The 22,751-nt window shown below is 50.6% G+C and overlaps 1 protein-coding gene across 3 annotated transcripts in view; it reads right to left on the bottom strand.

The window, feature by feature from the left end:
* WTIP (WT1 interacting protein) overlaps positions 1 to 22,280 on the bottom strand; it is a 79,629-nt gene extending 57,349 nt beyond the window's left edge. Inside the window, exons 1-2 of one of the 3 annotated variants that reach the window (XR_014697316.1) lie at positions 22,147 to 22,280; positions 18,977 to 20,482 (exon numbers count right to left, since the gene is read on the bottom strand). Coding sequence is in view for 2 of the 3 variants with exons in the window: in XM_084533796.1 (XP_084389922.1) it covers positions 18,977 to 20,456 (1,480 nt within the window). In the remaining variant the exon portion in view is untranslated. Of the gene's footprint in view, positions 1 to 18,976; positions 21,573 to 22,146 lie in introns of those variants that run through there. The other 2 variants (XM_084533796.1, XM_084533795.1) reach the window with 2 other exon arrangements.
* Between the last annotated feature and the right edge of the window lie 471 nt (positions 22,281 to 22,751).

Genomic DNA, 22,751 nt, shown 5'->3' with positions numbered 1-22,751 from the left:
AGGTTGGCAGGGCTTGGCATCTGCCTATTCCAGCCTGCTTAAATACATCGGCTGTTCTGTTTGGCTGGAAACTTTCCAAGGTTTCAGACATAGGGTGAGGTGATGGGTGCAAGTTTGAAATGACAGAAGGCTGTAGAAATGACTCTGGCACCACCCTCCCTGATTCTGTATTCTAGCAGCGATAAACTCAGCAAATCTCTGTGCTGGTGAATTAAATCTCAGCAGCTCCAGGTCAGCATCACAGAGCGGGTAATGTCATGGGAGCCGCTATCAGCTCTGATTAGCAGCTGCTAGAAACTGGAAGGCTTTTGTTACTGTTAAAGTCGATCCACCCAATCACACAGTGAAAGCCTGAAGCTAGTACAGCAAATGCTTATTGCTTCATACAGTATGTGAAATTACTGCTCTGAACCATGAAATTACTGACACTATCTGCACAGAGTTCATCCTGCCTTGGCCGCAGCAGGCGTGCCTCTGCATAACTTTCTTTTGTGCGGATATCTCACTCTGCCACGGAGCCTCGCGACGGCACAGGGCATATCACAGGGCTATTGTTCTCCGCAGTGTTGTACTTACACTGACACTTGGTTTACAAATATTCATTCATTTCTCTGCTTCTTGATTTAGTGCATGGCAGTTCCAGGATGATTTATACTTCTCACTTGGCATTTATAGAAGGATCTTTTGCTAGTGAGACAACGAACTGGAAGACCAAATAGTTCTTGTGGGCTGCTCTGCCTGATTCAGAGCTCAGCTGACTGCTCAAGCTTCATGCCCAAGTTGATAACCACAAGTAGAAGCACAAGGGGACTTACAAACAATTTCAACTGCATTATTGGGGGGGCAAAAAAAAAAAAAAAAAAAAAAAGAAAATGCTGATTCTAAAAAGCACCTTGTTATTACTGGAATTATCAAAGCATGGAGATGTACAGCTGTGAGCAAAGCAGAGCACCAGTGGGAACAACCAACTCTTGCAGGGAAAGTTTGTCTATAAAACCCCTTCTGCATCCCACTCCACCTCCCTAGACACACATCCTACCACAGCTACATTTACAGGGTTTATGTGGGTGCTGTACCACACCTACCTCCAGCTGTTCACCAACACGCCGTGACAAGGCATTACTGTCCCTTTAGATCCACCAGCAGAGCTGGTTGGGTCTGCTCCCAGCCATCCTATTTCACCCCAAAGGGCCCAGGTCAACAAGGCCTTTCAGCTTAAAATGCTTACCTTGGCTCTTTTCACCTGACACATCATGCAGCGTGAACACACAATCAGATCGCTTGAGGAGTGGCAATTTCCAGCACAGTGGTAGCAGCAATCTGATGAAAACAGGCTGAGGCCAGCAAAAACCTGAGCTTGTGTGACTGCTGGCAGGGAAGGACACACTACCGCATCCAGGGGCTGCCTCTGGCCAGGCAAATCCAACAGAGAGGCAAAGGAGTCACGCATACAGCGGGAACAACTTATGCTCCTGAAGATCCTAGTTTCAGCCCAGAAAGATCTAATCCAAAAGCTCCAAAGCAACACCCAAAGCTCCCCTGAGCATATTTCTTTTTTGGAAGGTGGTACATGAGAGTGCTGGGGGCGTTCAGCAAGTCGTTTAGCTTCTGAGTCTTGGCTCCTTTACACAGGAAAGGGGAGCCAATGACACCTATGCAGTCTTCAAAGAAAAGACAGTTAAGCCTTCTGAGATAGCACTGGAGAGATAATCAATTAAATACTTGAGCTCCAAAGAATCTGTACAGCCAAGTTCCGGTGACACTGAAAACACCAGCAGTGCAGCCCAAATACGCTGAACTACCCAGCATGTCAGACCTGGAAACATCAGCTGCACACAGGTCAGGCTGGAGAGACATTTCATTGCATTCTCCTGACATCGCCTGTATGAGTCATCGCTAATATATGGCAGAAAAAGGTCATATATTACAGCTGCCTTCCTTGACATATTTAAAATGGGTTCATGATTAAACAGGGAGACTAGTCGAAAAGTTTCCAGGTGCACTTTTCTATTTTCTTAGATAATGGTCTATTTCCAGAACGAGCATGACATTCTGGAAAAGGCATGACATTATATAACCACATTGGGTTATAAATTCAACAGCTCCTTCCATGAGCACTGCCCCAGCGTTATGCACTGACATCAGCCCCCTGCTTCTACCACCTACCCCGCTAAGGTGCCACAGTCATCGGTGTCACCTTCCAACATGGAGGTTGTCGTTTCCAGAAGTACAAACAGGTTTGCTTAAATAAAAAGCATGCACATAGGTAAGTATGATACAACACTGTTTAAAGAGACAGAACTATTCACTCGAGGAAAGCTGGAAATCACCTGAAAACCTCAGTGACCTTAAAAAAAAAAAAAAAGCCAACAAACTGATTGGAGGTTTAAGTCACTGCAAGCCAAGTGACTCAAGGATGCTTTCAAAACATGTTGGGGAGGGTGGAACATACCTTCCTCTAAGGGCATCCAAGGATAGCAATTTCAGAAAGTCATTTGCTGTAGGCTTCTCACACCTCCAGCTCATGAAACATTCTAATTCTACAATACATGTAACTATTCTGGCAAGTCCCATTTTCCCTGCCCTGCCTGCAGTGCAAAGCCTAGTCCTTCATCAGACAGTGAGGCACAGGGAGGAGCTCACTGCTAGAGCAAACAGCGGAGCTCCTCTTCCAGCAGGACAGGAAGCCTCTCAGACCATAAGAAAAGCGTGCCTGATCTAGCAAGACAAAACCCCTGAAGACAGCTGGTCAAATACAGCACTGGCAACATGTAAACAGGATATTCTAATTTTGCTTTCTTCACCTCCCTGTCCCCTGGGAAAGAGTAACACTAAATGCTATATATACAGGCTCATTTCCTTCCTATGGATCCAACTGGAAATGAAAAAAATAATCCAAAAAGGAACATACCACCAACATCCACTGCAAAATATGAGTGAGTCTTCTACAAACCCAGCCAGTCCCACACATTCGGCTGCTCTCCAACAGAGACCAAAGGCAGAAAAGTAGCATTGTTTAACTCTGTGTGTCAGTCTCCTGGTTGCAATGATTCTTCCCAGAGGACAATTCTGAGCTTTGCATAACCATGCTAGACCTGAGCTCAATTTCCATCTTCTGTGACTTGCTCTCCAAAGCCAGCCAGCACTGTTCAGACCCTTCAGAGTGAGCAAATCTCACTTCACTCCATAGCAGCCTGTCCCTTGAAATGGGCAGTGTCGGTGCAACAGATGAGGCCATGCTCCAGTGATGGAATAGAACCAGCTTTACAACTCAGTGCTGTATAAAAAAGAAGCTACACAATGTGAAGTACTGATGGCTAACTTTGTATTGGCATGATTTCTGCTAGGTCAGGTATCAACTGTCTGGACTGCTTTGACTTTTTGCTGGATCAGGTATTGCCTGTTCTGGATCAGGTAACAGCCTGCTCTCCAGCAGCTGGCATGAACTGCAGGGTACGTGGTCTGTCTGGCTAATTCAAAAGAAATGTGAACACACGATCTACGTCCAGTCTAGCACTGTTCAACGATCCAGGAATGCACAAATATCACACTCAGTAACATCCCTCTTTCCCTGCTTTGTCTCTCACTGTCTCACTCATCTTGATGCAAAATGGGAACACAGCGGATATAAAAGGACAGAAAATGGGGATGAAGAACAGAGACAGTTTCCCCAGATGAAAGAGCAGGGAAATGGACCTGGTTACAGCATTCAAGTAAATTGTATGCACACTTTGGTCTGTGTTCACCATCTGTTCTGTACCATCTCTCAACTAGTGACAAACCATCATCCAGAATTACAAGACCGCAGGCCTAGAACCTTGCTTGGCTTTGCCACCACCCAACTTTTATATTGGCATGGACAGACCGATGGCAGAAATGCCTGGGCTCCTCTGCAAGAACTGGGCACAGAGGAGAAGTACAAACCGCTGACCGTGTTGATGTGACAAAAGACAAACTCCAACTACAATGTGGTTTTGGCATAACCTACTCTTTTCACCACCTGCCCACTGCACCTGCAGCCAAAGCCCAGCCCACCACGTCTACAGAGAAACCTGCAACTACTTACCAAAGTGCTAAGCTGCTTCTATTAAAGAACACATGTCCTGCAACAGCAGCTTGGCACAGAGACGGCTGATGTCGAAGTCTATTTGCTTGAGGGATGAGAGGAATTCCCTTCAGAAAGGATCCCTGTGCAGAGCACTGGTGAGCTGGTGCCTAGTGAGCACTGTCTTCACAAGGCAGATGTGGGCAGCTGCCAGACAGCCCTTGGTGCTGGGGGCCTGACCACACATCACAGCAGGCCTGCTCCAGAACTAGCACCGGGGCTTTCTCCACACTTAACCTATATCCTCTTTTTTAAGCCAAATTTTAGAACGAGGACTCCATTTCTCATGAAGCAGGATGTCAGGAAGAATCAAGTCAAAGCAGTGAGCAAGGTGTGCGCCTTCTCTCCCAGTCCCGCCACACAGCACAGCACCCCGCTACCCAGACAGCTCCCATTTAGTGAGCAACGAATCAGCTCCACTGATGGCCACCAGACAGGAAAGGAGTTACAGCTTCACTTGTAGTAATGCTTACAGAAACACTACTAAAGCACAGTGGAGCAAACACCTCTCAGACAATTACTCATTAAAACTATTTAGAGGAAGCAAAAAATGCAAAACCAGGGAAAGAATGAGCAGACAGAAGAGACGGAAGGGCTAGAAAGGCAATTTTCCACTTTGTTAGTTTCAGTAAAAATCTCCAAATAAATGTGATCTTACATAGTTTATCAGTCAAACCTGCCCTCTGGAAAGGTTACACAAAGTGGTGAAATGTTAGTTAATTATGTCTTAGAGGACCAGCTAAGAAGTAACAGAAATGTGTAATCCTCTCATAATTAAAATAATAATGAAACTCACCGCTTAACTGATATGAGAAGGCTCTATTCATAGCAGCTAAAAGGAACATTCATTCCTCTTTACATCATCCCTTCAGTGGTATGTCTTGATAAAATTTTCAACAGCAGGTGAAATCACTAAAAATTGGAACCTGTGAACAAGTTTCCTATCTGGTTTTAATTAAAATACTCAGCAAAACACAGAGGAGAGATAGAGAGCAGTAACCACTTCAGCTGAGCTGTCTGCTCATCGTTACAGAGCAGGTGGAAACCCCACCAGTGCCAAGCACTTCCCTATTAGAGCAGGGGTTCACTTTAGGATCATGAAAAAAAGAATAAAAGATAACTGACAGCTGATTATGATCAACATAGTAATTGTTGGCAGCCTCTTAAGTTTCAGAAGGGTCCACCTAAGAAGCAGGCACTACAACCACCGCTGCCCAGACTGGCTGAGACCAGGTCGGTCATTCAGGACTGGCATGTGTATCTCAGTTGCGATGCTCACTGTCACTTGACAAACACTGCAGCGCAAATGAACACAACCTTCCCTTAATTTCAGGTAGGTCCTTCTGGAACCTTTCCTTTCACTGCATCCACTAAGAAATATATTTACAAATGTCCCCTTAAAAAAAATCCACAAAACTCCTTCTGAAAACTAGCTAAAAGAGGTAGTGTATTTGGTTTTGTTTTCTTATTGATTACTAGAGCCTTTGTTTCCAAATGATGAATCCAGCCTCTTCTGTAATTATATCCATGGAAATAAGGGGAGCTTTTACTAATTCAACGAAGAATCTCCCCACTGGGCTGTCTTTGTCAGGTTAAGAGCAAAGTCCAGTCATTACTAAGCTGGTGCCTACATGCTCCCTGCCTCTCCTACTGGTGCTTTTGAGAGATGGATTTTATTATTTTGGGAGATGAGTTATTTGTCCAGCATATAGAAGGAATCATTGTTTAACCTCCATTAAGCAGATTCTGTGTCAATCTAGTATCACCCACAACACATCTCCTCTAGTTGTTGTCCACAATAGCCAAGAAGAGAGATGTCTCCTCATACCAAGCAAGAAAAACAAAGCCATCAGCACAACTGGTTGTTCCCAAGTGATTTTCATCTGATAGCTTCGATCCCTATGTTTCCTTACACCAACTGACATGTTGCAAAGATGGAGTGTGACATAGGAGTTCGCAACTTACACCTTACCTCCCCCCCAAAATGAAAGCTATGTTCCTCTATAGTGCTAGTTTTAATCTCAATCCTTTACTTGCTGAAACATAATTAATACCCAAGCATCTGCTAGCAGAAGGCCCTTCAGCTCAGACCTGAAATACTGGGTGTCTCCCAGCCACTGATTTCTGTAGCAACTTCTTTCCCAGTACAATATCGCCCTGAGCACTATTTGCTATTATTTCTAAATGACCTGATCCAGGAGCCCTTCAAGAAGAAAAAGCTTGAAACATTATTCCTATTTAGAATTAAGCATGTGGACTGCTCTCTGCTCAGATCTACACTCCAGCCGTCACAGAACAGCCTTACCTCAGCTCTCCCCCAACACAGAAGTCAGTGCCCTGGTGCTGAGCTGCAGGATAGAAACCAAAGATGGGACTACTGGGTACAAAACAGTCTCACTTGTGACAGCTTGTAATAACCATTGGCTAAGAACACCAATTTAAAAGTTCCCCAAATGCACACACTTCCCGTGACTTCCCTGCTCTGTCCCTACCCAGGGCAATGGCCCCCAGCAGCTTCCCAGCTCGCCTCCCCACCTGCAGAGCAGGGCTCGAAATTCCCTGCACAGGCACAGTGTGCGGACTGACCTAGTTGGAAATGCAAAGCCTCTAAGCCAAAATACTCATTATTCATGGGGTACTTTGTCCAGAAACTGAAAGAAACCCTGCTTCCCCCCAGACCTCGTGATGCACCCTTACTCTGACCCCGCAATAATGCACCTCTGGGCTTCCCCATTCTGCCAGTCCTCAACCAAGCCAAACACCCAGCAATTTCAAAGGCAGCTCCGCTCGTGAGGGACTCCAAGACTTGGCCTAAGCTCAGGAGCTAAGTTTTTTTCCCCTCCTCTTTCACAAGCTACGGAAATAAGTTAGACCCAAGCGAGGCAGGGTGGCCAGAGCAAGGCCACCATGGCACCCAGGGTGCTCCTTCCCCACCGGTGTCAGCCCCAGCAGGCAGGGCCCCTGCGAGGCGAGAGCAGCAGCAGGGAGAGGCAGAGCCTCACGCGCCTGGCACCCCAGGAAGCTGCCTTGCAAGTCTGCACTTGGAGTATCTTCAAAGTATTTTCTTTGTGAGCAAATGCAAATTAGCCTCTGGGGATCACCTCTTTCTGGGCTGGTTCTTCACCAGCCTGAATTCCTCACAGGTGTGGAGCACGAGTTGAGGAAACGTTTTCCCAAAAAAGTAATGTCTGTTTGCTCTTACACCCTGTGTAAGGCTGCTCCAGCCAAACCCAAGCTACCTCTTCTCTTTTCTCCTATACCTAAGAAGTCAGGGAGGTAGTGGGTGTTTTACATATGTTTTGGTTGGTTTTTGTTTCAAAACACCACCACCACAGCATGGTCTGGCACTCCTGAGTCCTTGCAGCCCCCAGCACAGTGGCTCTGTGAAGCTGCAGGGCTATGAAGGACTTGGTCAGTGAATTATCACGTCACCACCCTGCCAGAAGCTGCAGCAAGGGGCAAACCTTGCTTTGTACCTGCCCTGTGCAGCAGTCACACACAACTCCAAGCCCCAACAAGCACTCAACTTGCCTTGGTTTTCTCTCTTCTCAACAGAGCAGTGACCCGAGTTGAAGACGCTGCTTGTGCTGGTGCCAGGAAGCCTTGTGCCTCCCTTGCAGGCCTAGCGCAGGAATGCTCTTCCTCTAAGCTCACGTACAAAAATAACCTGTGGAGAGTCTCCTTCCAGGCCACACAAAGCAAGGAGCTTCTCTCAAACTGGTTATGAAACAGCATTTGAATCCACACCTGATTGCCTCCAAAACATCAGGAAAAACTAAGCATCACTGAGCAGGACCACTATTTTGCTGCAAAAAATGCAACCAAAGGAAAAAAGGGCACTAGTACCTGGAGCCCTGGCAGTTCCTTTGCAGCTCACACATCAGGTGACTCCACGTGACCACCTGCAAACCAGAGACCAGCATCCCCCATGTCCATACACCCATCAGCCATGCCCATGGCTATTCTTCTGCTCTGTGCAACCTCTTCAGTGAAATGTGAAATCTATTTTTCCATTAAACTTTTTTTTTTTTTTTTTTTACCTTTTCATAGTGTTGCAGTGTTATTTCAGACTCCGCATTCAGCACTGCTTACAAGAAATTCCCATCTAACACTAAGCTGTCCACAGTCAAACTACAACTCCCCTTGAGGATGACTGCAAAACTTCCAAATGTTTCAGAGACTGACTGTCAAAATACAGAGCTGGTAAAAGGTTTAAAAGAGAGGGTGGCTGGGCATAATAAAAACACACGAAAACGCTAGATGTGACATCCTGCTAGCAATATGATGTTGTCCTGGCCACTAAGACAAAGTTACCCAGCTCCAAGTGTTTGCTCAACAATTAACAAGCACCTCTGAGAAACTGCGACAAAAGGCCACACAAAATCACCGCAGCAGCTGACAGAGGACAAACAGGGACAGCAGGGCAAGAGGATGCTCAGAGCCCCCATTCCTACCAGCCAGCAGGACTCACTCTCCACATCCTAGCCCCCACGTGCAGCTGAGCAGCACCATCTTACCCTGTCCGTGCAGGTCTGTCCTTGTTATGCAACAGCACTACAGAAAAATTGGGTGTCTCATGTTTTTTTCATAGTTAAGTCACTAGGATCTGCACTGACCTAGTGCTTTTTCACTGGAGCAAACACATCAAGATGCAAACCACTGCTGACTTACAGGGCTGCACCACGGAGGCTCAGCCCGCTCTGGCCAGGAACAGGTAAACCAAGCCAACACACTTTCTAAGAATACCAGCTACTGACCTACACTTCAGAAAATTTCATGCTTATTTCTCAAACCAGCTCAAAATCTGGACTCCAATGCACTTGATTGTTGCACAGCTCTGTTTTCTATTGAGTGTTTAGATCTGGGAAGCATGGCTTTGATTAAAAATGGGCAACCCACCAATTACAGAGAATTTTCACATAACTGCTTGGCAAAAGAAGAGCTGCAGCAGCGTTAGCCATTCATTAAAACTTCTCCTTTGCCTCTGAGGACTTAGGTGTTTCCCCCCAACTATCCCCGAATATTGGGATGCTGAAATTTAATAACACAGCAACTGCCACAGCGCGGAGACAAACGCTGAGACCCAAGATTTTACCACTTACAGCTCCTTCTGCTTCCCGGTCTAATCAGCAGTTCTCTAAGTCTCAGCTGATGTTGGGCTCCAACACTTTTTGCTGCCTTATTCGTTATTTTTTAAACACAACAAATAACATTCTCTTTGAATTTATTTAACCCTGGAGAGGTGGGGAGAGCGACAGGTGAGTCAGTCCACGGGGACTGTGGATCCATCGCTGCTGCGTTTCATGTCCGTGACAGAACAGGCAGGGCAGCAGCACACAGCTGGCTTAGCACGCTTCAAGTCGAGGAAACCATGGCTGAGTGACAAAGTCTATTCACTATCCCCCTGCTCAGAACCATTCCCCCGTGATTATTTTCCAATCATTCAACATCTGGCCCAAACAAATGAATTTGAGCCAGAATTTCACAACAGGAGCAAAGACACCAGAAAACAAAGATCCTGCTCTGAAAACACCGAAGGTAACAGCACATGCACAATGCCAGGGAAACGGGATCAGGCCACAGCAGCAGAGACCTGTCCACTGCCTCAATTCAATCAGGTCAGCACTTGATGAGTTAAAAAATAAAAAACCACACTTCTCCTCATCAATACCACTTTTTAATAAAGGTTTCCCACCAATCACACCCTGTACACGTACTAAGTTTTGCAAAGGCCAGGCACAGATCCTGCACTCAAACGTTAACCTCAGATTAGCAGAGTTTAGTTTGGGACACGCACAAACAGCTGCCTGGCCCTGTGTTTCAGGTCCAGCACCACACCATGCTGACCCCTCCAGGGACCTGCATTCAGAACCGACCTTACCTGAAGCTCTGTCGACTGGGACCACCGGTACAGAGGTAACATCTGAGGGGTCAGTGCAGCAGAATCTGCTAGTCCTGGAGCTTCACTCATGGGAACCCAGCTCTGTGCAAAGCATGTGCTTTGGGACAAGGCTGCCGCACGGGAGAAAGGTTTATGCAATGACCGCCAGCACGCAATGGCATTTCCCATGCCTGGGAGAGGCCACAGGGTCTCCGTGGACCACAAGAAACATGATCCAAGTGAGCCGGAGCAATGCAAAAGCATCTAAATCTGCACAACTGTCAAACTGAATTTAGGAATGGCTTCTCTTTATTTTAACTCTGATTTTTTTATTTTTTTTTTTTCAAGTGGCCACATTAAAAGGGAGAAAACATCTTGTTTTCACTTTCCAGAAGTTCTGCGGTGTTGTAAGTGAAACTGTTCACCAATTAAACAAATGTTTGGATGGCCAGGAAACCATCTGAGAATCCCCAGCAGTTCTTCCACAATATCTGTCTACTTTTCACAAAAACTATAAATACGTTCTGAACCGAAACACATCTTGTTTGACCAAATTCTTAGAAAAGCAATCGTGCAAACCCAGGCCTGACCTCCAGTAACCTGTTAAATGCCTTGCCATTGCTCACTGCATCCCTTCCCTAGCTATTTCGTGACAATACGTGGTATTGGTATTCTTTGCATTTGAAGACAACCTTTCCTGCCCTTCTCCCAGTAACTGCAAATACCTGTACTAACCCTCACACCACATGCACCTGCGTGTTGCTGTCTGCAGTTAAAGGCATTAGAATTAATCATCTCCCCCAGATACAGCCATGGGTATTTGTGGTGTTATTCCAACCAGGTCATATCCTTCTTCACAGTCATTAGACTTATCCCTGGAGTTCGCTTATCTTTAGTACTAATTTCTCAAGTCAGTGCTGGAAGCCACGTTCAGTCCAAATTTACTTTTCTTATGGAGTTAGAGCTCTGGGTGACCTACCCTGGCCAAGAGGCACCCTGTCACTTGCAGAAACTCAGTTCTCCCTTTGGTAACTCTACTCCCAAAAATTCCTCGCAAGGGCACCCACCAGCAGAGCCTGCACCAGCCCAACCCCAAAGGCAGCAGTGCTCACAACAGGGTGCAGAGCCCTGCTCAGCAGGGACAAACAGCAGGGTTTGGGACTGGGGAATTACCTCTGCTTTTGCTGTGTGTGAAGCAACAACATTCTCCTTAGAGGAGCCCAAGGAGCTCTGTCACTGCTGGGTATATCATGTGGACAGGAATTCCCTAAGCCATGCACCCCAATAACCAAGCAGAATGGTCACACAGTGCCTCGCCACCCACCTCGCCCAGGACTTGGAGCTGATGTGGTTGTTGTAGGAGAGGCTCGGGCTCCTGTGCAACCAGACCCCTTCTTCCAAGCCACACAGTAGCTGCCAGTTTGCCCCCTTCTCAGGGTAGAGAGGGTCAGGGCTCAGAGCCACCCCAAGCAAGACAGCAGCTAACCCGCACTTGTCAGACACGTGCACCATTGCAGCCCGACCTAAAGCTTTAAACACAACCATCTACAAGCTTTTGTGCAAAATCAGCTGAGGGGAACTCTTCCAGGATCTCAAATTTGGAAATAGGTGTCACTAGCAATAAATCCCTGCCCCATTTGAGCCTCGCAATGAAAGCCCCTACATGTTTTATATGCACAGTAGTTCTCAGCTGAGCATTAAATGAGTGTTTGGGCTCTGCTGTGCTGTTGTGCTTTTCTTTCCCCTTAATGAGTCATAGGCCTTTTCTTAAAAGTTTGCTGGAATACATAAACGCGACATTGGAGATTTAGTAAAACCACTCCAAGAAGCGAGGAATGAAGTTTCAGATGATGTGAAACTCTCCAGCTGGAAGAGATACACAACACTTGGCCGTTTTGCTGCGCTCCTCTGTCTCACTGCGCAGCAACAAGGCCACACTGATAGGAAGTTAAACAAACACGGTGAGGTTAATAGGAAGAGATAACACACACCACACCAGAAATATCCACTCTGATGTAGCAAGTGGGACAAAATCCACACCCAGAGATGAGATCCACACAGGCAAAGTGAAAAATCACATAAAAATCCAACCCAAACCAGATGTTTATTGAATGATTATTAGCACGGCTGCTAATTTTAAGAACTAAAGGCTGGTCCTGCCCCCAGATAAGCCAACTGGAATCCTACCACCAGCCTTGGGAACCATCACACCCCTGGAACAATCTCTGAGGAACAATCCCAGCCCCAGGTACCACTGTTCTGTCAGCACTCAAACCTTGCAGGCTGTTGAACACAGCCCTCCAATATGTGCGTTTTTAAGCTCATACTACAGCTTGCTGACACCACGCGCATTCCTGTATTTCTTTCCTTTCTGCTGCTGCAGTTGTGCTTTATGTCACACATTCCCACCCCTGCCAGAGAAGAGGCACTTTGTGCGGGACGAGCATAAATCAAGCACCACATTGTGCTCCCAGCGACGCCCAGTTTCTCCAGCCACAAATTAAGAAGTGATTTTGGACACAGCTAATGCTGACAGCAGAAGTGCTCCACCTTGGCACGCCACAAGACAAGACGTGTACCTCAAGGCACTGCAGGAGCGGCTGCACCCCCTCTCCAGCCAGCAGCACAGGGGATGCATGGAACAGGGTCCCACGGGATGCCAGCACCTTCACCCCGGTACAAACAACTGCCCCAGCGCCCCGCTGGCAGCCAGCCCTCCCCTCACAGCACTGAAGGACACAGTGGATTGCACCCTCGGCAAGTGCCTGAGCTCAGTCCAAAACAAAAGAGATGTCCCCAGCGCTGCAGGGCTCTGTGCCCTGCCAAGGAAAACTCCAGACCACAGCTCTGCCAGGACACCACAGTGCACTGCCCTGTGGTAGCTGTGATAGGCAAGAGGCCAAGCCCCCTTCCATTTTTGCAAATATTTCTTGGTTTTAGTAAAACTCAACTTTCTGGATTAGTGCTGCTGATTTATTTTCTTTCCATTGCTGAACCACCCTTTAAACCATCTGAAAAATGACTTTGCCAGGATTTTTGGTTTTAATCGCTTGAGCATTTGGAAAACTCACTTGCTTTGAAGGCCTTCTAAACATCCAACATGGCTGCAACAGAGGCATCTACGTCCTAGTTCATTAACTATGGATACTAACGATGCCCGAAGGATGCCCAAGATAACAGACTGGTATCTCTGCTGCTGCCACCATGAAGCAGGAGCACGCAAGCACAACAGACATCCTCAACACCCACTTCAGAGTTACCTCTTCAGTGGAAGATTTCTCTCTGGGTGTATCACTTTGACATTTAAAAGCATCAGCTTCACCTTACTGCAGCCACTTTGACAGCTACCTGTTACTCCAAATTAGGGCCATTTTCCTACTCTCCAAAATACAATTTGATGGATTCTGTGGCTGCTCCTGATTCACCCACCATGGTGTACAAATCTCCAGCGCATGATCTGACACCAAACAGGGATGCCCACACATACAATCCTTTGTGGAGGGTCAGGTACAGAGGCTAAGTAAACAACTGCCAATACCAGCCAGGATTATTTTGACTTGGGATCCTGCTTAGGATGTTTCCTTAACCCCTGTAAGAAGGCACACCTGACCATTTTTAGGGGCAGAACACAACACGGGATGAGAAGGGTGTTAAAAGCCTGTTGTTACTTCTGGAAATTTGAGTGCCTCTTACTTAAGGAATGCAATAGGAACACTGGAGCTTGTGACAGAGCCCTAAAACCAGGCAGATCTAACAACTTGCTCGCTGCTTTGCACAGCAGCCCCAAGGCTCTACAGTCACCAGTAGGGCAGCGGGCTCCAAACCAAAGCAAACTGCAACATGGGCTCTGCTCAGCTCTTACCTTTCTATATCCTCCATCTCCTTTCTGCAAGGCTATTGACTTTGCAACATGGGAGAAGTTTCTTTTTGCACGCATTTCAAACCTAAACAATCTCCTTTCCTTCAGATCCAGAAGACCAAGTGTATCGCCCTGTGGTTCAAAACCAACCAGCTGTGATGTCCAGAGAGGTACATGAACACATTTCCTAAAGCATATGGTGACCGGGAAGGGTGACCACTAAACCAGGGCCTACCACACCATGGCAGCATATACACCTGCACCAATGCTGCACGGCACATCCAAACCTCTCTAATGCTGAACTTATCTGTGGCAGCCCTAACAGAAGACATGGCAGTTATTGCACATCGCCATCATCCCCTGCACACAGTGCATCTCTAACACTGACTAAACCGAAGATGAAAAGCACAAACAACAAAAACAAGAAAAAAACAGTTAAACAACCCCTCCTATTCAGAGTCAAGTTTTCTGCTATTGAAGGTAAGGAAGCACCGTCCCAGTCCATAGTGCATGCTTCTGTGCAAGTTATAGACACTCAACCTGCCACGTATGGTTATTGGTACCCATATTACAGACATTTCGTACATAAAACTGTACTGCCTGATGCCTTGGTGCAGGACCAGTGACAGGAAGGGAACTCCTGGCAGCTTTGAGTCTCCAGGAAAAAGGACAAAGCTCACTGTGACAGGCTCGGTTGTTTCTCACTGTGGACTAACAAGCAGGGGATGAACTTGCTGTATTCTGCCTACCAGATGTGAAACAAGGGGTGAGGTGGCAGTGAGGGGGTGGGAAGCACCTGATGTGTAGCAGAGGTTGGGGAAGGCACCTTCACAACGGGCACTGCGCAGGGGTGCAAACACCGCTCATCTCCCCAGACTGCACAGACAGAAGACAACTCACTGACCCCACACCTACGTAGTTTCACTGCACTTTTTCATCTTGTTTTTAGTCCAAGATAGTGAGACAATTACTAAATCAATTCTCGCATGGGATCCCACCACCCTGACCAGGATAGGCAGATAGCCCTCATTAGGCAATGGCTGCAGCACAGCAGGGGCTGCCAGGAACACACAGCTGCTGCCCGTGCCCCTCTGCAGGCTCTCCTTCCATTTCTGACAACACCAGCAGAGCCACAGGACAGAGATCTTGTCTGAAACCAACATCCCAGCCAGCGTGACATTTCCCTGCCCGGCAGATGACAAGTCACAGGTTTACAGTCAGTCCCAAAAGGACAGCTCTGACTTGGACGGGTACGCCAAAACTTTCTTTTTCAGCACCTAGACATCAGCCCAAAGGTTTCTGCAAAGTAAATAGAATTTAAGCCAGCGCCTGAGCTGCTGACGTTCCAACACCCACGAACGTCCTGTTGACACCTCAGAATGCACATTCAATTTTAAACATCCCCAAAACACAGCTTTGGCAGTTTACCTCATTGCATACAAAGCCCATCTGAGAACAGTTATGGAACTGAGTGAAATTACTTTTTTATTGCTTCTGTTCTTAGCGTCTGCCAGTAAACTGAGCATGCTTACTGAACCGTCAGTACCTCGGGAGGGGACGGACAGGGGCCTCAGGGGGTTTAGGATAAAGCAGTTTGGGAAGAGGTAGCTGTACCTGCTCCCCCTGCAACATGATCACAAAAGCTCAGTTCTACCCACCTGTGGGACGCTGCCAAAGGAACAGCCTCAGCCTTCCTGTGCCCTTTGTCTGCACCCTTGGGTCAGCCCCGGCCATCTCATTCACCCCATCACAGGGGTGAATCCGGAGCAGCTCACAGATCCAGCCCAAAGCAACCCTTCCTATCTCCTTCCTTTTTTGCAGGCTTGCTTTTCTCTGAGCTCAGTGAGCACATGTGGCTGCAACATGCTGGTGGGAGCACTTGGAAGTGGCAGGGTGCTACTTCTCAGCTGTGCAACTGGGAGCAGGGCAGGCGCAAGGCACTTCTTGCAGCATTGCTGCTTTTGGTCAGACTAAACCAATTGTGTAATGAAGTCTTCCTTCTCTCTACAAACGCACTGAAGCCTGCTGGAAGGAAGAGTGGGATGGAGAAGGTGAGGCAGCAAAACTCCCTGCACAGCACTGCTCAGAGCCAGCTGCTAGCCCCCAGATCTGCTGGGACATGCCATCCAGTTCCTCTCCAATGCTCACACGCTGTACGTGCCCTGATCACAGGAGGACACTTCAGCAGGTCCCCAAGGGCAAAGCCAGTCCCACAGGGGTGCTCTGTCTGGGCAGTGTTACTGAAGGACACTGGTTCTTGTCCCTTCTCTCTGGGTCCTTCTACTAACGCTCCTGTGTTCTGACTTGGGGCAGACACCTGATCTCCAGTCACCTTGCCCATCTCATTCCAGAGGAGGAAAGGGCAAGCGCAACGGCAGCAACAGCAGCTTCATCGTGTATTTATCTGCCCCAGAATACAGGCTGCTTCTGAAAGGGAGCAGTGCGGTTTGGGAGAGCCGCCAGGACTGCCAGCACAAGCATGGTGAGGGGAACACCCAGACTGACCCACAAACAGAACGAACGCAGGGTACAGTTATTCTTCCTCCAAACAGGACTGGTTAGTCACTTGACCTCAGATTTAAAATAACTCACTGTCCAAATTTTGGAAGTTGTATTTGGACACAAGACAGAACACAGTGGTCTGCAGACAGCACCGTGTGGAGTAGCCCTCGCTTTGAATGGACAAAGTAAGAATCACTGTATTCTTTCCCGGGGGCAGGGGGGTGCAGAGAACACAGTAAAATTACATCAGTGTCACCACATGAGCATTTATTCACCAGGCAATTGAGCTCATCTAATTAAGGAGCATTAAACCATCTGCTCTGTTGACTATTGGCTTAACATTTCTGTTCTCCATGGGCACCACAGGGCACTGCAATTGCCTTCAAAGCATGTCAGACACAAGTATGTGTGATGCTAGAAATTAATGCATTTCTGCTTGCTTCTTTTTACTAACATCAAGAACTTCTCAGAAAAGTCAACCTAAATAACCTGCTCCTGTACCTGTCAATAAGCAGACTTCTCCTCATGCTGGTCTTTCTCCTTGTCTCTGTCCCATCAGCCTGCAGTTGTACCAGACCAAGCCCCCACAAGCTCATTCAGCCAAAGCTCAGCATTCACTTCTATGGGTGATCTGCACCAGAAATGCAGGATCGAGCCCACCAGAATTCACTAAAACTCTGACAACTTAGACAAGTCAGCCCTCTCTTACAGCACCCCAGTTTTCTGGATTTCATCTACTTCTAGGGTGCAAGCTGTGGCAACTTTCTGCTGCTACAACAAATACCTAGGGGGCAGCTGGTACGCGTGTTCCCAGACAGAAAGGCACAAGCTTGCTGCCGACCCGACACAGGACACATCTGCCGAGGCTTAGGGCATGCTGCAACATGTTGTGGGAGAATATACATGCAAGTAGTGACACTCACAACAGGTAAGTCCTTATAAATAAGTAAAACCCACCCACACCACAGATTCCTGAGGCTGCTCCTGGAGCCCCTGATCACACCCAGCTTCCCTAGCCACTGGAAAAACCTCGCAGAGGGTCAGGACAACCATAAGATATGTTTCTTACTCAAAATGCCTTTTAGTTCTGTCCCTCACTGCACACCACTGATATTTTGAAGTTAACATTTCTTGGTGTTAGCACATTAATTAATCCCCCTCTACCCCCATGCAGCTTCTGCACGTACTCATGAGTGACCCGTTATTGACCTCACTATTATTGACCCCAGCTGGTGACAGGCCTGCCAGCACCTGAAGCCCCTCACCAGGTGCAGCAAACCACCAGCTTTCTTCTTCAGCCCCACACAGGATGGATGGAGGCACAACAAGGCTGCTGCAGTAAGCTGGCACTGTATTCAGCCTCCTTTGTCCAGGCACAAGAGCTTGTAAAAACAATACCACCGCAGTTCACAGAAAGGCTTTCCTAGTAGGAGAGGGCACCGCTCGCTCAGCTACCTCAAGCGATCTCTCCAGGTCCGTCTCACTACAAGCACACAAAGCCCTGCAACTCCTCCCTCCCGCACAGAGCACACTCATGCTACACCAAAAGCTACCTGGAAATTCAGTGTTTAAATCATGGACTGAGGTAACATGTGTGTCCATCTCACACAACACTTGTGTCACCCACGGATCACACTTTCAGCACCCAGCCAGCACACAAAGGCTGAGGTACCTGGCCCCTCAGAGGCAGGGGACTCGGCAGCTCCCACACCCCGGGCCACTGCTGGGTGCTGACTGACCCCAAGTCCCCCACCTCCCCCAGCCTTGCTCTCCCTCCTCTGACAGTAGCTACCCCCCCACAGAGCCCTCAGCTCCAGTTCACCCAGTACCCTGTTTGCACCCAGTATAAAATATAAGACACAGGAACTTGACATGACTACAAAGCACCTTCACGTGTTTCAAGAAGTTGCTTTTGTTCTATAAAGAAGCACTGAAGATACTTAGATTACTACCACAAAGTTGACACAACCTCACCAAGGACAGACAGGTCTCCTCTCCCCCAACCTCCCCTCACGTGCCAGGGATGACACCAGCCCCTACCAGACTCATGCGCAGCACAGACCTGCAAGGCCTCACGGGGTGGAAACAATGCTGGGGATCCCACAAGCACTCCAGACTAGGATAACGTAAGTGAATGTGGCACTAAAACTGCTTCACCAGCCAGGCTCATCCTCTTTAACAATTTAAACACTGCAGATGGCCTGAAAGTATGATCACAAATATCACAGCCTCAGGGAGGCTGAACTTTATTGGTGAAAGCAAATGAGCAAATCAGCACAAACCCCAACAGCTGCTGTAACACTTCAGACAAGTCTCATGGCCACATTTGGAAGGGGAAGAGTCACAAAGCTTAGCAAACTGTGCAAGAAATAGAAGATTAAATGCCAGGGATGAGGCAAGGTGCAAACGCTTCTGACACCAGTTAGAAAGACAGTATCTGTGGTAAAACAGCTTTGTCTTGCAATGACCAGAGACTTCAGTGGGTAACTGGCCCAGAGCAGTTCTGGGTATCACACACCTTCCCCAGAGCTAAAACCGCCCAGCTCCAGGCAGGCCCCAGACACCATCACCATCTAGCCACTCGCCCCCTCCAGGCCCTACACCCTGCCTCCCCGAGCGGGTCACTCACCGAAGTACTCCTTCTTCATGTGCATCTCCAGCTCCTTCTCCAGCTCCAGCGTCAGCGCCTCCAGCCTCCTCTCCGCCTGGCTGGGGCCGCTGTCCCGGCTCGGCGTCACCTGGTAGGGGAGCTTGAACTTGGGGGCCGAGGCCGAGCCTTTGCCGGGGCTGTAGGCGTAGGGGGCCGCGGCGTCGGGGCCGGCCCCGCCGGCCGGGTGCTGCGGGTCGTGGCGCGGCGGGGACTGGGCGTGGATCTTGTGGTAGCCGTCGGGCAGCTCGGGCACCGCGCAGTCCTCCTGCAGGCCGGGCCCCAGCAGCGAGGAGCGGGGCGAGGGCAGCTGCAGCTCGGGGTAGGCGCTCATGGAGCCGCGGGAGCTCCGCGAGCTCTGGCTGGAGATGCTGGAGCGGGGGCTGACCACGGCAGCGCCCTGCACGCCGCGGCCCTCGGGGGGCCCGCAGAGGCTGGAGCGGGGGCTGGCCACGGCCAGGCCGGCGGCGGCCGCCCCGTCCAGCTCGGCGCCGCCCGGCGGGCCGTACCTGGAGTCCGAGTAGCTGGAGCGGGGGCTGGTGGGGCACGAGTACTGGCTGGCGGTGCTGGAGCGGGGGCTGGCGTGGCGCTGGTCGTAGCCCATGCTGATGCCGCTGGTGCGGTTGCTGCTGGGCTTGCTGCCGCCGCCGCCGTCGTAGCTGGTGAGGCTGGCGCGGGGGCTGGAGTGCTTGCTGGTGTCGCTGGCCGTGCTGGCGTAGCTGGAGCGGGGGCTGAGCGCCGCGCCGTCGTACTGCACCAGGCTGCCGCGGGGGCTGCCGTACTTGTCCTGCCCGGGCACCACCAGGCTGGAGCGGGGGCTGGAGAACTTCTCGTAGGGCAGCGAGCACCCCGCGCCGCCCAGGCTGGAGCGGGGGCTGGAGAACTTGCCGTGCTCGGCGCCGGGGCCCGGCGAGGCGGCGGCGGGAGCCAGGCTGGCCCGGGGGCTGGCGGCTCCGTACTTGCCGTCGGGGCCCCCGGCCGCCCTCCCGCCGCCCTTGGCCACGTAGCCGCCGTCGTAGGCGCCGGCGTAGCGGTAGCCCTCGGCCGAGTAGCGCTTGCCCTTGTCGGGGAAGCCGCTGTAGCAGGGCAGCGCCACCTCGGAGCGGGTGCACAGCCCCTCCTCGCAGCACGGCGGCCCGGCGGCCGGTGGCGGCGGCTCGGCGCGGCCGTTGGCGGCGCGGAGCGGGGCGGCGGGCGGGTAGGCTTTGCCGCAGGGGGCGGCGGGGAAGGGGAAGGCTTCGGCGGGCGGCGGCGGCGCGGCGGTGCCGTTCATCTTGCGGCCCCGCTGCTCCGCCGGCATGTGGGCGGCCAGCACCCGCTTGGTCTCCTCCAGGTCCGGGGGGAGCGGCGGGTCCCGGCGGCCGCCCCGGCCGTACGGTGCCTCCGGGCAGGGCTCGTAGAGGGACAGGTCCTCCAGGAGCTTGGTGGCCTTCAGTGCCATGTCCTCCTCGTACTTCTCCATGCTCGGCCGGAGCCCGGCGAAACTCTCTGCGAAGGCGCAGTCCGGAGCAGAAAAGATTAAAAAATAAATACAACAGCAAAAAAAATCAAAAACCCGCCCCCAAAAGCAAGCTCCTCGGCGAGGCACAGCCGGCGGGACGCGGCTCCTTCCCCGGCGGGCGGCCCGGGCTGCGAGCAGGCTGCGCGGCGATCACCTCAGCGGCATCCCGGCTCCGTGCGGCTCGGTGCGGCTGGGCTGCCCGGCGGCGGGCGGCGAGCGGAGGCGAGGAGCCCCTGTGTCACTTTCCAGCCTTAAATAAGTTGCTGGGTCCAGTCAATGGCGCGCTGCGCGGAGGAATTTGCGCTCGGCGGCTCCCTGCCCCCGCCGCCCCCGGCCGGCCGCCCCGCGGCGGGGCCGCGGCTCCGGCCCGCACCCCCGGGCGGGGGCGAAGGCGGCGGCCGGTCCGTGAGGGGCTTGGCGGGGCGGCCGGCGGGGCGCGGGGCGCGGCGAGGCAGGGACTCCTTTGTGTGGGGCAGGAATGCGAGGAAGGAGACTGGGCGCTGCGTCCCGCTGGAATGTAGTTAATGCCGGAGCCAAACAATGATTTGCACCGAGTCAGGCGGGGAGAGGGCGGCCGCGGCGGCGGGGCCGGCGGCTTCCCCTCAGCGCGGCCCGCTGCCGAGCGCCGCTGCCCGGGGCTGTCACCGCCACCGGGCTCGGCCGGGGGCTGAGGGGAGTCCCCGGCGCTGAGGGGGGGTCGCGGTGCCGGGCGGGGGCGGCCGCGGCCCCGTTTCCCGCTCTCGGCCCTGACTGGAACTTTCGGCCGGGGCGCGCCCCCCGCGGGCAGGGGCTGAGGCGCGGCCGCTGCGAGCGGCTCCCACCTGTGCCGGAGCCCCGGCACCTGAGGGCTACTTGCACTCCCTGTGGCTTCGTTTTTAAATAAATAAATAAATAAAAGCACTACCGAGACGCGATGAACGCGCCGTGGCCCAAAGCAATCTGTGAATTGACATGAGCTTGAAAAAAGCGTGCTGCTGTTTGTGCAACTTCGCGAAAGCTTTATCTGTCGATCCTGTAACAAACACGGCGCTGCTTGGCATTTACGTTTGTATACACACAGCAGTCTGTCAGAAAACACCACCAAACGGACTACTGAGCTGAGACCTCCGATGTGAAACGGTAGCCTACAGTTTTTTTTTTATAAGTACAACTCCCTGATAAGCATCAGTGCTGATCTCAGAAACACTGGTGCAGCCCAAGCAATAGGTACCTGAGTGGTGTCGATGCAACGAGAGAAATATATTGCAAGTTTGTGCTGCAGGTGCTCTGCTCCTGCCAAGAACATTTTATCCTGTTATCATACCTAATTAAACATTAAAAGCAACTGTGTACTCGAAAATGTCCCCAGCTGTGGAGGGCAATTGATTGGCAATCTGTTTGTTTGCATGTGCAGGATGGTAGGCAAAAAAATATATATATAAAAAAAAATCTAGCAAACCATCTAAATGTGCAAAACCAGCCCTGAAAAGCAAACCTGCTAAACATGGAAGAGGCTGTTCGCTCTTGATGTGAACATATGTGTACAGATGCAACCCCTCTTGGGAGTCAACAACTTTTCTGCTACGTTTTCCCATCTCCAGCAGTCTCATTACACTTTCTGCTGGTGTCACCACGTGCTTCCAGAGGTTACTTCCTAGAAGGTACATCTTACCTCTGTTTTGCAGGTGTGTGACAGCTGAAAGCACCTCTTGCTGTAGCACATCCCGGCACGTACTGCTGCGGTTCCAAACAGCACAGCGTGGGCCCTGGGCGATGGCAGCAGAAGCCTCCTGGTGAAGGTGCCATGGCGCTGACCTGGATCACAGCAGCATTTCAATTCCCTGCCCCGTTCAAGCCTTGTGCTTTCTGGTGAAGCTGTTGACAAAGACACTGATCACAGAATCACAGAATTGTCTAGGTTGGAAGAGACCTCAAGATCATCAAGTCCAACCTCTGACCTAACAAGTCCTCCACTAAATGATGCTGTGTCTTCCACTGATGATGCTGTGAGCTGTGCAGTGTGGGCACATACCCACCAAGATCAAACAGAGGTTCCTTCTGCAGCATGTGCAGAAATCCCAGTTAATTTGGGTGCTGAGCCAGCGACTCCTGAACCAAGTTCACCAAGGGCAGTGGGCATCTCACAGGCTGCCTTCAAGCACATGGGTGCTGAGCTCTTCCATTTCTGGTTCCTGGGGCCTTTGCTAGGATGATCCATCCTCTGACTAGCTCTGGGTTACTCACAGACGGTTTTTATTAGGTTGTCTTCTTGTGAAT

Source organism: Aythya ferina (genome assembly GCF_964211825.1).
Source record: "Aythya ferina genome assembly, chromosome: 12".
In the NCBI taxonomy this organism is placed as follows: Eukaryota; Metazoa; Chordata; class Aves; order Anseriformes; family Anatidae; genus Aythya; species Aythya ferina.
The sequence above is the reverse complement of the archived record's forward strand: the minus strand, read 5'-3'. Positions and strand labels throughout refer to the sequence as shown.